General features: G+C 34.9%; 1 protein-coding gene across 4 annotated transcripts; it reads right to left on the bottom strand.

Annotated features, from left to right (window-relative positions):
* Positions 1 to 3,207: 3,207 nt before the first annotated feature.
* On the bottom strand, positions 3,208 to 11,353 carry LOC132635195 (NAD-capped RNA hydrolase DXO1). 4 transcript variants are annotated; one of them, XR_009580453.1, is made up of 14 exons: positions 10,855 to 11,352; positions 9,962 to 10,197; positions 9,158 to 9,223; positions 8,977 to 9,055; positions 8,716 to 8,795; positions 8,599 to 8,622; positions 8,171 to 8,295; positions 7,135 to 7,351; positions 7,002 to 7,055; positions 5,725 to 5,771; positions 5,159 to 5,243; positions 4,068 to 4,131; positions 3,764 to 3,946; positions 3,208 to 3,703 (listed from the first exon to the last, which is right to left on the bottom strand). XR_009580453.1 is itself a non-coding variant. In XM_060351484.1 (13 exons), the coding sequence occupies exons 1-13, from the start codon at positions 11,222 to 11,224 to the stop codon at positions 3,843 to 3,845; spliced, it is 1,551 nt and encodes a 516-aa protein (XP_060207467.1). In that variant the 5' UTR covers positions 11,225 to 11,352; the 3' UTR covers positions 3,208 to 3,842. The 4 variants fall into 4 exon arrangements, 2 of the variants coding, with proteins under 2 accessions (XP_060207467.1, XP_060207468.1); XR_009580452.1 differs by having other exon boundaries at positions 3,208 to 3,688; XM_060351484.1 differs by having other exon boundaries at positions 3,208 to 3,946.
* Between the last annotated feature and the right edge of the window lie 4,900 nt (positions 11,354 to 16,253).

Genomic DNA, 16,253 nt, shown 5'->3' with positions numbered 1-16,253 from the left:
CGTTATAATATTCACGTCACCTACTCTTTTTTTCTTCATTTCGTTCTTGTTGACCCCAGGATAAAACAGCGGCCTTAGTGGAATCTATAAACTACTACTATTGTTCAATGACTTGTTTTATTGTTCCTCCATATAATGAAATAGGCAAATAGCTAGAAGAGGCAAAGAGCTAGAAGAAGCATCTGGAGAAAAGTTTCTATTGGTGATGAGAAATTAAATTAAAATATTGAATTATCTTTTAAAAAAGAAAGTTTCCTTAAGATAAAATATTGGTGGAGTTTGAATCATGACATTCAGTTCGACTGAAATTCTGTTTTGTATTAGCTTTCCAGATTCCAGTATTATGTCCAACACTCTTTTGACTTCTTAAAGATACAATAAAATTACAATTCTCTATCTAAATCGAATAAACTAAAGTTATATATTGAACCTAATAAACCAAAACAGAAAGAGAAAAATGATATACAGAATTTATTAAGTATGATTTTAGTATAGCATTTTAAAAAAAAATTGAATAATAAAAATAGCGGATAGAAACATCTAAAAATCGTCCCATACGAGCGAATGTACACCTCTATTGCACAATTTTTTTGTGCCATAAGAGTGAATGTACACAGTACACCTCTATTGCACGATCAACCAACTGTCTATCTAATCAATATAGTTTATGTTGGAGTCCCACATCAGTGGGTTTGAGGGTCTTTTGGTATCATTATATGGTCTTGGACAATTTTCCCCTCATTAGTTAACTTTTGAGATTGAGTGACACACAATATCCAGATAAAGACAGTGATAATGAATTCCTGTCATCGAGAGGTACTTATACTGCATAAATAGGGTATAAATTTTTAAATCCTCTTAACATAAGCGAAATACAAGTTTAATTCTTGAATTGATGTGGCAATTGATTTTTTTATAATTTTCTTGTCAGAATTACCAGCTCCATATGGATAGAGAAACCGCCAACACATATATAGTCATAGAGAGTGACGATCCGCAGATATTTGACACCTATTATTTTGATTATAACAATTTGTGATTTCATTACTTACTATGCATCTTCTAAGTACAAGAATTTTATTTTTAATTAAAAGAATTGTATAATCAATGCCCGATTTAAGGAAAAAATTAATACTTTTATTCCTCATACTCTCATTGTATATCTTCGAAGAGGAAACAAAAGTACGCACGGAAGATCAGTACCTAAGTGCTTTTTGATAAACCTGAAAAAAGCAAATAAAAAACTTGGTACATGATAAGCAGCAACTCTTAGATCCTATTCTCAAGTTTATCAGAGCTTTGCAGAGAGGCAAAATCGCACGGCCTATAGACTTGAAATCGAAAGTTCATGCATGTTCCTCCGGATACCTGTGACTCCTGCAATATATTTCACCACACTTATAACTGAACCCTATTAATCCCACCTTCTTCTTGCAAACCATGCACCTTTGTGTCCTCTACTTTAATATCGTCGAATCATCATTTCCAGTTTTAATAGTAAGAGAAGATATCTTTTTAGATAAAGCTAATGCATTCTTCGCGGCTTCTTCTTTCAAGAAAGTTTTATAGCATTGAGAACAAAGGTTGTGATTGCTGGTGTTTCCATAGAAACCACAACCCCTTGCGCATAAAATTGGGTTTTTTGCTTTGTCATATGAAGTCATTTTTTTTCCCTTTGAATGAGAAATTTCTTCTAAGATTTTGCTCTTTTCAGAAGGTCTTTGGTTATAATGTAGTTATGGTATAGCTACTGAGTGCATGTGATGATGTATTTATTAGTGTTATATATAGTGGAAACTTGTATAATCCAAATAAACATCAAATTAGGACTTTCCTAATTTTATATACCCATTAATATAGTTGGAAATCCTTTTCCAACACAGTTTAGGCTAATACGGATAAGGCCCATATTAGAATGGAAAAAGAGTCCAATACTAAGTGGGCCGATCTGGAGAATGCAATGTATATACCACAAAATGAATAATCAATAACTAAATCATATTATAGGGTTTATAAAGAGTGTTATTTTTATGCAATACATATATTAAATTTTGAATCATCTGTTGTATGTTGGATATTTTTTAATTCTCTTGGAGAATTGTTGACTTTGTCACTGAATAAAGGAACTGTCTACATATTTTTGGCACTCACCTATTCTTCCTCTTATTATCGCTCGTGTTCTTCTTCTTATTTTCAGACATTTCCTATATATTTAATATTAGAATTTGTTTTGTAGTACTTATTATGAACTTATTACATATTTATTTATAAAGAATTATAAAATCGATGATCCAATTTTAGAAAGAAAAAAAAATCAGTACTTTTCTTTCTCGTACTCTCATTTTATTTCAGACTTCAAGTAACAAAAGTATGTAATATAAGCACGGTAGAATATGTAAGGGAATGTATAACTGGCTATAACAAGTGATTACTTTATTGTTTCATGTTACCATGTTAGACCACATATGAAGATTTCGCTATTCTTTAAGTATGAACTTAATCTGATATTGAAAAGAATCTATACACCGTGGTGCACAAATTTGAACTCAATTACAAATCAATTCATGTTTTAACATAATTCAAATGGCTACAGTGTGTGATAAAAAAATTTAACAAAAAGAATAGAGATGTTGTATTTTTAAATTTCTTAAGTTACTTTTGTTGCCATTTTATTTTAGATCAATAATGACAGAGAAAAGGATCTTTTGGCTTAGGAGTTCGTGACTCAAAGACCAATTGATACAGAAATAAATGACTAATAAAGAATAACTTTACTAGTATAAACTCATCGTAGGAAATGCAAAATGCATTTTATGCACGTTGTGTTCACAATTTGCCACTCCCTCGATCCAAATTGAAACTATTCGTTTCATACTATATAACGTACAACTTTTGGTAATTTAAATTAGTACCAACCTTGATGTAGATTTTTCTTTTTTTATGAAACCAACCTTTTTATTGTTATTTCTAAAATGTTTTTGTACCTTTGGTATAATCTACAAGTCGAATTAGCGTCTTAAACACATATGCAATCAAATAGTTTCTTTATTAGTGTATTTAAGCAGGATTTTCAATAGAAGGGAGAATGAGGAAAAAAAAAAAAAGACACGAACAAACATAAGGGATGAGCTGCCCCTAAGCAGCAGTCACAGCATTACTAATTCTATTAGTATATATATTTAAGCTGCAGTATTCTCAAAAGCAAAATTGACAATAACTTCACCATTAAACTCCCATTGGAAGTACAAATGATAGAACTCCCAAGACTTTCCTCCTCATGAAGAAGTATGTCTGTTAAAATGTAATACTATACCTTAATACCATTGAGAATTGGCTGGGTATAGCGGGAGAGAGTTTGACGGTCTAGTTACACATCACATAAAATAAGTACTCCCGATATTGTCTTGGGAACTTTCAGTCTATATAGCAGCATACAAGATTTTCTGAATATTGAATCTTACATCGGTCCCGTCAAAGGCCCCTCTCTCGTTCGACGTGGAAGACCCTATAAGAGGCATTGCCAAGAGGCCACCAGAAAGGATGGCAACTTCTTCAGGAATACACAGTTTAAAGAACAAAAAGTGAGAATTCCGATTTTTGTAACCATTTCAGGTAAACGTTTACACAGCCCCTACAACTTAACTTCGATAACACTCCGAAGTAAACGATGTAATAGGGGTGTATTTTCCTGCATCATCAAAAACTTTACAACTGATTACAGTTGATACAAAAATTCCACAGAAGAAAAGGGGAACGTTCTTACTCTTCAGCGAACAGCGCTATGCTATGGAATTGTTACCACCTCAAAAACCCTTTATGAAGAATTTGATCATCCATAGGTACTATAACTGTTGAACATGGTCTGTTATTGCATCAGGGCAGGACTGAGCTTGAAGAAGCTCCAAACGCGCAGAAGGTGGAGTAAACTGCAATATGTAATCTTCATCTGAAATCAAATACCGTTCACAAATAACAAACTAGCATCAGAGCTTTAAAAGCATTTCAAATCACAAACATGAGAACCAGAAAATGACGAGACACTTGAAAAGTTTTACTAGTGTTCTTACTTTCTTTTACTGTCCCGTAGAGCCAGCACAATACTTCATCTGCAAATGCTAAGCACACTCCACCCTACCATACCAACAGCCAGGAGACGTGAAAACTGAAGCCTAATTACCAACTTGTCAACACTAGAAAAATTAAGAAAAAACTAGGCAATAAGTGAATTCCACAAATGTCTTTCATGTGCAAGCCTCGTAAGTGACAAGAGACATTTTTCCACCCAATGCAAATTGATAAGAAACTGCTTGATTTCCGTTACGAAGCAGATAGTGGTTCGTTTCCTATGAAAGCTGAGCTGTGCAGAACATGGGTCATTATTCTTTCTCTTTTTAAAATTCTTTCTATTTTTTTTTCTTGGGAGTAGATCAATGAGAAAAATAACAGGAGGGAAGTGGCCTTGGCGACGACAGAGGGGAGGTGGCGACCCATGGGAAGTTCCTAAACTCACTGATAAAAGTGCAGGGCCAACAACTCTTTTTCTTTCTTCAATCAATAGTATGCGATGTCAACAACTAGGCTACTTGTGGCTTTCCTTCAACACTGTCAACTACCTGAAGCTTAATTTTATATACAAAATGATTGTTAAATTTCACTATTGAGTTATACCGCTTTCTCACGTTGATTACGTAGGAGCTTTCAAAGAAGTCTATAAGGATCTAGGCTGCTCCACTCATTCTTTTGGTGAGCTTATTCTCGCACTCGGCACTAGTAAGTCCCACATTAAAATTCAATTATGATCCCCAAAATCATGTTACACATGCAGCCTGCAGGTGGCAGTTCAGTTATTTTTATCTGTCCGACATGAGTTGTGTAAGGGTTTCCTTCTCTTGTGCTACTCCGTCCGTTACTTTAAGGTTTTGAGTTGGGTGTTCAAATTCTTTAACTCACTATGTTGAAGATTCATATGAAAATAAGTAAAGAACCTTATAAAATAAAATAAAATAAATAAATCTAAAGAACAAGAAAGAAATAAAATAAACGATAAGTAGGATATACGGGAGTTCTAGAAGACCACAAAGCACCCTCCTAAGACGGACCAAATCAATCAGACCGACGTATAGGCATTTATGCACCTCAGAACAAAAATATTAATTACCTGCCAGTAACTTTTCATTTTTACTCTGTGTGTAATATCTTTAGTTCTCAATCTTTCCGTGCGGACAAGACGACCAGCATCATCCCTACAGTATAACACGATTACAGATTCATAAAGTTAACCTTGCATCACTTTTCGAAAAATAACTGAACAAATTTAACTTGGGTTGTAACCAGTCACTGCAAGAACACACCAGCAATAAAAGTTTGTGAAGAAGAATGCTGAGCATTTTCTTTTATTTCATAAGTAAATATTTTCATTACTAAATACCAAGACGGAGCCAAAGGTATGTACAATATGCTTATTTGACTCAAAACTAGTCATCCACTGGCGTATATCAAATTTGCCACGGCACTCTCTTTTTATACCAAACAATACAAAGAAAGATCTTTTTAATGTTCTCAACAACATTCTCATTATGATTGAATATTAATGGGGAGATGAAAAAGAAGAAATCATAACATTAAGTTGCAAAAATGATTAAAAGAAAAGGGGAAGTCTGTCCCTCGAGCCTTTAGAAAAGAAAAGCAAAAGCAAAGATTGAAGATCACAGCACGTAAATTTACCTAAAACCAACAACAATATAAGGTACACCAGCAAGAAATGACTGGATCTGCAACAAAGAAAATACACATAAGCAAAAGGAACAGAATGATACAAAGCTTCAAACAAAAGACAATCTACAAACAGTTGATAACCAAAGTCGAAAGGAAAAATAAAAAAATTAGAAATACTACACACACACAGAGAGAACAACAACATACCCAGTATCCCACAAGTGGGGTATGGGGAGGATGGGTGTACCAGACCTTACCCCTACATTTGTGGGGTAGGGAGGCTGTTTCCAATAAACCCTTGGCTCAAGAAAATCGGTTTTCAGAAAAATGTAAAAGCTATGATAACAGATTTGAAGAAAGAAAAGTACTGACAGTACAAATATTAAAGATAACCAAAGTAAAAGGGACAACAGTAGTTTTAAAATCGAAGCATTAGATAATGCTAGCATAATAGTGATAATACTAGTATAGGAACAGATCCCGCTCTACCAGTGTGAAGAGTGAAGATGCTCTACTGAAGAAGTGTCGTGTCCTGTCTTATCACCTCTCCTCAATTTTTCCTCGGTCTACCTCAACCTCTCAAACATATCATCACCAACCTCTCACACCTCTTCACGGGGCATCTGTGCTCTTCCTTTTCACATGCCCAAATCATCGCAGTCTTGCTTCCCCATATTGTCCACCACAGCGGCTACTCCCACCTTGCCCCGTATATCTTCATTTCCAATCTTGTCTCTTCTAGTATGCCCGCACATCCATCTAAGCATCCTCATTTCTCCTACTTTCATCTTTTGAATGAGTGAGTTCTTGAATGGCCAACACTCCACCGTACAACATACCCGGCCTAACAACCACTCTATAGAACTTACCTTTAAGTCTCAGTGACACGTTCTTATCACATAGGACACCCGATGCAAGCCTTCATCTCATTCACCACGCTCCAATACGATGTGCGACATCCTCAATAATACTATTTCACAAGGACAAAAAACTTGCCTCCTCAGTTCACCCAAAAACAACAAGACTACTCAAGAAAAGGAATTCGTGAAAATGATCTGTATAATACTTTCTCTATCCTATACACAGTTTTTCCCCTCTTTCTTCCTTTTCCATTATTTATTTGCCTCCTATCTCATACATCTCATAACATAATTTAGTTTCAGTTGGAACATAGAAAAACTAATCCTTGTGTTATGGATTTGATATTCCAAGCACACATAAATACACATAAAATGCATAAAAGAATCTGCTAAAGAGCATAAAAGATGTGTTTCCGTCGTCAATACCCAAAATTTGAGCAATTTCTCCCTCTCGTATTTTTCCTCAGTATGATAATCCAGCTGTAAATAGCAGAAATAAGGTGTAAAAGTTAAAAATCAGAAAAGAATGAAGGAAAGAGATCCCAGCAGGTAGGCATACCTCGCGACTAGTCTTCAGTTCCACATAAAACCTCCTCCCATCATCAGTTGAATCACAGCAGTCCATTTCAGCCCCCATTAAAATACGATGCGCTCCTAATTTTGTCTTAACTACAGCACAATATTCAACGTTGGCATCAACGTCGTGTATCCCTTCTCCATCAGATCGCCTAGGGTCTTCTGTTGCAAGACTCTCGAAACAATATCCCCAGTAACACCTAGATTAAAGGGGCATAAAAAGAAGCCTTTTTCAAACAAGATGAGAGACAAACAAGAAAAGCATATTTAGCTAACTCTAATGACTAACAAATTTACACTAATCAATTTCGTTACTGCTACGAAAATAAATACTTCTGATACATAATAATGGATACTTTTTAAACAAACTTGCTCACGTAAATTGACTTTAAAAAGATTTTTTATTCAAAAAGCAGATTACGCTTCCGTGTGGTCAAATTTTTCAAGTTATGTGTGGATATTTTGATCACATAATATAGTTTGTGACCAACTAGAATTAATTGATATCTTTTCATTTCCCCTTATACTAATTTTCTTTTCGAAGAGTGAAAACAAATAAAAAGGGAACAATTTATTCTAATAGACATCTTTGTCGTGAACACTATACAAATGGTTTTTAAAAAATTACCCGTGGTGCTGAATAGTGAATACGCTAAAGAACTTTGTAGTTAGTAATTTATGTCAGCCAAATATTAATTATAACAGAGTCTAGTGCGACAGTGTACACTTTAAGCACATGGGATCCCCCCTCCGGGCCCATTTCCCCAAAGTAGGAAAACCAAATGGGAAGGTGGAGAAGAAAAAGGAAAGAAACTCCATTTCAACTCCATTGTCAATCCAAGGAAATGGAAATCAGTAGCTCTTTCGTACAGTGAGCCCCTAAAGGATTTTTGGCCGGGGAGGTATTATAGAATCAATACTCAACCAACTAAAAATTATAAACCTTTTTAAGACAGTTCACATTGTCCACAAAAAGTACGCACAATTTTTCTTAAAGAATTTGGAAAACACTCAACAACCTTCTCCGGTCCAGCTCACTCTTTGGCCTTTCTGGCAGTTTATGTACGTCAAGATACACAACCCCCTTTCTTTTGTGCACTCCCATTTCCCAAGGTTCATGCCTGATATAAGCAGTAGCCATTATCTGCAGACAAACAGAACACCCAAGATGAGTGTTAACAGACTAAAGTATCATGTGCACAAAAAATTATATTGGCATCTGATGAAGAGTATGCAAATCCATATTAATTTGTGACAGTTAAAAAAGCAGTTATTGCTGAAGAAATGAACCATTAATATATCAAATCAAGGAGTCCTGTTTTAAACTGGCAATTGAAACAAGAGTAAATTATTGAGCTTAATGATCTTCTCCATAATCAATATTTGATACTCTGAAATTGGTCATTCTGCATTATGGAAGCACCAATCAGAGGAGATTCAAAGTTACCTTATTGAGGTTGTTGCGATAAGTCTGACACATGGAAAAGGAAAAAACAAGCCACCATTAAATCAACTGTCAAACACATGGAGTTCTGATAATGATTGAAAAGACAAGAATTCTTACCACAAAATGCATTCTATCAAGTGGTATATTTTTATTCCTGATACTAGCCAGTAAGTCACCAAACCCTTGAGAGCCCAAATCTTCCAAAGAGACATATCTGTCAGATTATATAAACAGGTACAGATAGAAAACACAAGAACTCTGAGCCTAACCATCAACAACAACAACAAGCCCAGTATAATCCCACCATGTGGGGTCTGAGCCTAACCATCAATCATCTAAAAAGTATCATATTCTCTACTTCATTGCTCTAGCATATACCTTTCTTCTCAACAAAAGTGTCAAAACCATCATTTAGATCTGCCCCAACATCTTCAGTAATTAGACGCTTGAATAGCCTCTGATAATACAAAGGGAACGTGATATTATGATTGGTCATTCTGGGGTTTGTAATATTGAGATGTCATTGAAAATAAAATAAAAGAAAAGAAATAATGCTTACCAAGCTGCGGTCATCAAAGTAGACATCTCCACCTTCAACTCGACTGAAGCACGCGAGTTCACATGGCTATTTATCCCATAAATCAATAACACTAAATTAGAAGAAAATATGCAAGCAGTAGAGAGGCACAATATTTCCCTCCTCCCTTCCACCCGCACCCCCAAAAAAGAAAACCAGTCTTACTCTTGTCTCTCACATGCAGTGAGAGTTAAAATGTCAAAGGGACCAAGAAGGTCTTAATTTTTGAAGGATATGGAAGAGGGAGAGAAAAGGGAGGGGGATCATACAACACCGATTCTCTGCTCCAATCAGGAGCAGTCCACTCCAGTTCATCCATGTTATGACGAACAAACAAAGTTTTTGTGGGAGAATGTAGTGCTTGACACCAAGGGAGTCAAGCTGAGTCCCTTCAGCGGAGAATTATTAAAAACATAAAAAATAAATAAAAAAATCTATAGTATATAGAGAATGAATGAACCTCTAGCACAAGGGAAGCCCTAGTTTGTTTAAATGACAAACTACTTAGTATCAGAATGGAGCGGGAATAGATATGGAAGACTCACATAGCCAACCCCAGCTAATTTCATATTGAGGTGTAACTGTTGTTGTTTATACAGTATGGATGAACCCCCCTGACACCATGGTAAAGCCCCAGTACATCAACAAAAGCGTCATTTAAAGCTAAAGTTGTTAATTCGATCAGTCCAGATACCTTTAAAATCGGCTTGGCAAAAGTCCATGAGCTTAACTAGGGTGGTTTGGCAACAAAAAGGAGAAAAGGAGAAAACCAAGGGGAAAATGTACCTCTTGAAATGCTATACATTTTCTTGCTAATGTTTCTTCACTCTTTGCAAACTTCAATTCAGAGACAAAGCGTTCATCACGATGGCCATTGAAAAACTTGGGACCATAACCATAGTTCTGCCTTGGGGGATAAGGTCCTGGTCGCGGAAGGATGCCAGCTCCTCTATCATTTTGCCAGCGACCCCGGCCAAAGCCTCCCCTTGGTTGGTGGTTAGTGTTACGTATAGGGGGTAAAACTGCAAAAGAGAATGAGAAGAAGAGGAGCTTAAACAACAATCAACCAGATTAATGGAATATTAACCTAAACGGTGGAAATTGAAACTAATGTTAATTATGTATGAGCAATTTCTTTTTTTGTAGATAAAAGTTCCTATGAGTATGGAATCATAGGATTTTCCTTTGAAGCTTCTCGAAACACAATTAAGCTCGGCATTCTTCCTTCACAGTTCCAAACCAATCAACAATTATTCAAATGTGTTTAGCTTATACATCAGAGTGCCAATATAGTCAGATTTCCATGAGTGTTAACTAACTTATGCATACACATTATGTAGATTTTTCAGGAAGCAGTAATGACAAGGCTATCCATACGCTATTTAATTCCTGTATACTTGTGGTTTAGATCTCTCATAGAAACAGCAAACATGACTCATGTTGGCAATTTGAGTAATTTAGGGTTTGAACAGAAGACAATTTCTGCTCAGAATCATGAATATCAACAATTCTCTTTGATAGTTTTTCACTCTCTCTAAACCCCAATAGAAACCTAGGAGATAAAGTGTCCAAATAATACCCACTAAGTCAAAAACCTAAAAAGTTTCAAACTTTAACCCTCAAAATGTAAATTCATCTATCAAACCAAATTAAAAAAGAGAACAATATGAACAAATTACCAGGAACAGGGAAACGACTCTTAGAAAGAGTATTAACATAATCTTCATTATCAGAACCAAACAGGTCCTTATCATCATCATCATCTTCTAACTCATTAATGAAATGATTAGTATGAGAAATAACTTCGCCATTATCATTATCATCATTATCACTGCCACTTCCGCTACTACTTCTACTCCTATTAGACGAACTTGAACCCGATGAGGAAGATGACGATGAAGATGACGTGGCGGCGCGTGATGAAGATGATGACGAAGATGCTGAATTAGACGGTGATGATTGATTATTATTCTCTTGTTGTGGGTCCCTTTCTTCTTCTTCTTCTTCGGATTCATCTTCATCTTCTCCAAATAAGCGTTTTAAGTTCATTTTTCGATTGTGTGCCTCCGTTTTTGAAAGCTTTGATTGAAGAGTTTTCGTGGGTGGGTGGGTGCTTTTTCGATTGCGATCTTTTGCTAGTGTTTGCGTAACAACATTCAGTGGTTTTTCAGGAGGTTTTGGTATTTATTTGAATGTATTGGGGGTATACTGTAAATATTGGAAACTATCACCCGGTTGAACTTTGTAATCACTACGCCACCCAGTGACAACGATCCATGGGCTCCAAGTCCAACTTTCTCTGGGCCCAATTGAAACTATATGTTGGGTCATTTTGGTTGGAGCAGAACGGGCAATTCGCAGAATTGCCCTTCTTTTGGGGTGGTCTTTAAATTTTGCTCCTCATATTTAAAATTTTTAAATTTTGCCCTTCGGCATAAACTTATGAAGGAATTACCAAAGTTATGCCGGACCCAGCATACTTATGTCAAGTCAGCCCATAAGGCATAAGTATGCCGGGTCCGACATAACTTTGGTAATTCCTTAACAAGAGTATGTCGGGTCCGGAATACACGCGACCCAAACCTTGCCTTATAATTTTATTTATTTATTTATGCTTGAGCGGGGTTCGAACTCAAAACCTTATAATTTCTGCGTGAAAGCTCAGAGTTGCAATGCGAAGGGCAAAAATTAAAGACCAGCAATATGAGGGGCATAATTTAAAGACCACAAATATGAGGGGCAAAATTTAAAGACCACCCAAAAGAAGGGCAATCCGCGCAAAAAAATGGAGCGGAACTATATTGGATAGTGTGGCAACTCTGAATTCTTCACCACTAGTAAGATTCTTTTTGAGATTACTACTTATTAGAAGCACGAGTTTGGGGCACTTTCGTTGTCGTTGATGGGCCCCATAAAAAATTATGGGCCCCATATATATTAAACAACAACAAATGTAAAAAAAAAAAATATGGGCCCCATAATTATTAAACAACAACTAATATTAAAAAAATAGTGCAAATTAATAATGTCAAAAAAAAGTGCGCCCCATATTAAAAAATCAAACAATATTCATGTAATTTTCAAAGTATCTCATTAAGTCAATAATGATGGATTCATTGCCACGTGCGTATTTGTACCAAACACTAATATATATATATATATATATATGCATAAAAATAGTGCAAATTAATAATGTCCAAAAAAAAGTGCACCCCGTATTAAAAAATCAAATAATATTCATGTAATTTCCAAAGTATCTCATTAAGTCAATAATGATGGATTCATTGCCACGTGCGTTTGCTACGTCAATCCCATATTAAAAAAATAAACAATGTAAAAAAAAAAGTGCAGACTTTATATTCACAGCAAACACTAATATAATAAAGTTTTAGATGCGGAGCATAAATTACAATGTTATATCAATCGTGTTTTGAACATAGTATATATATATATATATATATATATATATATATTATATGCATAAAAATAGGGCAAACTAATAATGTCCAAAAGGGTGGGCCCCATACTAACAATAACAAGCAATATAAAAAAATAAAAAAATAAAAAGAAACTATATAAAGCATGGGTTTCGTCGTCCGTTGTCACTTAAAAAAAAAGGGTGGGCCCCATACTAAATAACACCGAGCAATAAAAAAAAAAAGGAAGAAAAAAAAGTGGAACTCACCATCTCCGAACTCATGGGAAAAAAAAAAGTGCACCCTATATTATCAAAATCAAGCAATATCTAAAAAAAAAGTGAACCCCATATTAAAAAAAATATAATGTTAAAAATAAAGTGTTGGCTTTGTATTCGTAGCAAACACTAATATAATAAAGTTTTAGATACGGAACACAAACTACAATGTTATATTAATCGTATTTTGAACATAATATATGTATATATATTATATGCATAAAAATAGTACAAACTAATAATATCCAACAAAAAAAAGGGTGCACCCCATAAAGGGTGGACCACATATTAAACAACATCAAGCCATATAATAAAAAATAAAAATAAAAAATTGGAACCCACCATCTCCAAACTCACTGTGAAAAAAAGTGAACCTTATATTAACAAAATCAAGCAATATAAAAAAAAAAGGTATTTCTTAGTTTAAATAGAAAATTAATTTCTACTTTGTTTCGTTTTAAACATGTAAAATTAATTTAATAATTTGAATTAGAATTATCCAAATCAAAATTTGGTAAAAAGGAAAATAGTTTCCTTTTAAACAAGTCTTCTCTAAAAAAAAATTATAATAAATTTGCCGATTTTATATTCGTAGCAAACATTAATATAATAAAATTTTAAATACGGAGCACAAACTACAATATTATATTAATCGTATTTTAAACATAATATATATATATATATATAATCACTATTCAAAGATAACTACATATATATATATAGATGCGCTATAATCCGAAGTGTTGGGCCCGTGCGTAGCACGGGCATAGGCCGTCCAGTAATACTACCTTTTATTGTTGGTTAACAAACAGACAGATAAATTGAGATGATATTATTTTTCCCTTTTCTTTTTTATTTTTTCTTTTATATTACTATTATACATGCTAGAGCGCTTGGAGTTCTGAATTCACAGATCAATTTCAAGAAGTAATAAATGAACAAGGAAGAAGAGAAATAAAACAGAGAGTAGTTTCTTACTAACTTAGAATAACAACATAAGATATAGTATGGAAAAACTCTACTCAACTGACAAGTGACTACGTGGAGCATCAGTCTAATAATTAACATTTAATATGGTTAATGCTTTAATTTAATATGGTTAATGCTTTGCAGATGAGTCTCCGTGACAAAAACCTGCTAGCATATCCACTTATGTACGTATACATACACAGGAGCGGATAGACTAACAGGTCAGGGTATTCACCCGAACATCCTGGATAAAAATTACAGTGTATATTTAAGGTAAATTTTCTGTGTTCATTTACATATATTAACTTTTGAACACCCTGAACATATATTATAGTGTATATTTAGGTCCAGTTATTTTTCCGAACACCCTGAGTGAAAATCCTGAATCCGCCACTGTACATACATGCTTGGACAGACATGGTGTACCACGATCGTACGTGGAAACAAACACATACACGAAAATTATTGCAAACCAAGAGAGGAAGAACAATTCTACATCACCGGCTTAGCTTAATTAGACTGGGGGGAGTCGGTGAGCTGTTCGAGTTTCGGGCTGCTGGTCTTGTTCGTTCACATTATTTGTGTCAAACTCTACCTGGATGAATATGCTGAATGCTGGAATTATAGAGAAAATGCGCAGCGTCGACCACTCCCGAAAACTAGTCCATGTATTGGCAATCCAAGAAGAACATGAAGAAAGTGTAACGGTAACGAAGAAAAAGTACCAAAATAACACCTGGGGGAGTAGAAATGAGGATAGACACAAGATATTAATGGACTTGGAGAAATATCCTGAACTTATGCGTATTCTCATAACTGGATAATGAATTGTTAGACACGTGATGGAGAAAATGAAGGAAAATAAGAGAAGGAAGAAGAGCCTATTCATAAATGCCATGAAACTGAGTTGGCCAAATATCTGGAAAGAATCCCAATTTTCAGAAGGTGATGTGGATTTGAGGATGTTAACTAAAATCAAGATCAAGTATCTTAGATCAAACTCCATTCTTTTTATGCTTCTGAATCTTTCTTTTTAATTCTATGGTTAGAGTATATTATACGTAGCTACGTATGCTTCCAGCAGCAGGCCAGGTTGGGTCATTCTACTTATAATACTACAATAGTTCACACTTTTTTCTTCGTGGGGGGTTTTAGGGAAGTTGCCAAAATCCCCTGGGCCCATTGACTTGGTCATAGTAAAGTTTTAGGACAATTTCTTTTTCAAATTAAAAAAGATCTTAGTAGCTAAGGAAGAAAGAAAAAGCGCCCATCCTTTTGTCCACGGGGATGCGACAGGAGCGGACCCACATAAAAAATTGTGGTGCTCGACACCCATTAAACCCGTGTGAAATGTATATATTTCTATATAAAACTGTGAAAAATAGATATATTAAATTGGTAAGCACCTATAGTACAAATGTGCTTATGGGTGCTTTGGTTTGGAAGTGGAATGTCAAATTCCATGTTTGCAAGATGTTTGCAAGAGGTTAGGGGTTCGACCCTCCACAAAGGTTTTTTTTGGATACTCTTCTAGTTCTTATTACTGTGTCTCATTGCTTTGTTTCTTAATTTTTTTAATGCATATTCTTCTTTTTTATTTTTATCAATTGACTTTTTCTTTCACTTCGACCCTCCACATAGAATAAAGGCAAGCACCCATGACCTTGAAATCCTAGATCCGCCACTCGGATGCGAGAACCAATTCGAGTAATCACCGTTTTTTTTTTAATTTGCCTCAAGCAAGCCACGCCAACCCTACTGCCAAAAAGCCAATTAATATAAAATTAAGTTTTAGGACAATTTCTTTTTCAAATTAAAAATTAATATAAAATTTTTAGGAAGGGGTTCGACCCTCCACAAAGGTTTTTTTTGGATACTCTTCTAGTTCTTATTACTGTGTCTCATTGCTTTGTTTCTTAATTTTTTTAATGCATATTCTTCTTTTTTATTTTTATCAATTGACTTTTTCTTTCACTTCGACCCTCCACATAGATTAAAGGCAAGCACCCATGACCTTGAAATCCTAGATCCGCCACTCGGATGCGAGAACCAATTCGAGTAATCACCGTTTTTTTTTTAATTTGCCTCAAGCAAGCCACGCCAACCCTACTGCCAAAAAGCCAATTAATATAAAATTAAGTTTTAGGACAATTTCTTTTTCAAATTAAAAATTAATGTAAAATTTTTAGGACATTATTACGGAGCTTGTGAAATTTTGAATTCTATGATAGTAATTGTTTTCCAATCATTTTGCTGATCGGATTGCCCTTCTTTGGGGTGGCCTTTATTTTTTGCCCTTCGCTTAAAAAAGTGGTCGAAAATACCCCGAGGTTCTAGGTTCGAACTCCCGCTCAGTAAAAAAAAAAAATCGCATGTCAAGACTTTGGGAAAAGTCTGCTTTATGCGGCATAGGTT

This window comes from Lycium barbarum, chromosome 4 (assembly GCF_019175385.1).
Source record: "Lycium barbarum isolate Lr01 chromosome 4, ASM1917538v2, whole genome shotgun sequence".
In the NCBI taxonomy this organism is placed as follows: domain Eukaryota; kingdom Viridiplantae; phylum Streptophyta; class Magnoliopsida; order Solanales; family Solanaceae; genus Lycium; species Lycium barbarum.
The sequence above is the reverse complement of the archived record's forward strand: the minus strand, read 5'-3'. Positions and strand labels throughout refer to the sequence as shown.

Coding starts and splice junctions, on each gene's coding strand:
- LOC132635195 (XM_060351484.1), bottom strand. CDS start 11,224: ATGAACTTAAAACGCTTATTTGGAGAAGATGAAGATGAATCCGAAGAA. Junction 9,224..9,961: donor AATGTATAGCATTTCAAGAG/GTACATTTTCCC, acceptor TGGGATAAATAG/CCATGTGAACTCGCGTGCTT. Junction 7,352..8,170: donor AGTGAGCTGGACCGGAGAAG/GTTGTTGAGTGT, acceptor CCTTTAATCTAG/GTGTTACTGGGGATATTGTT.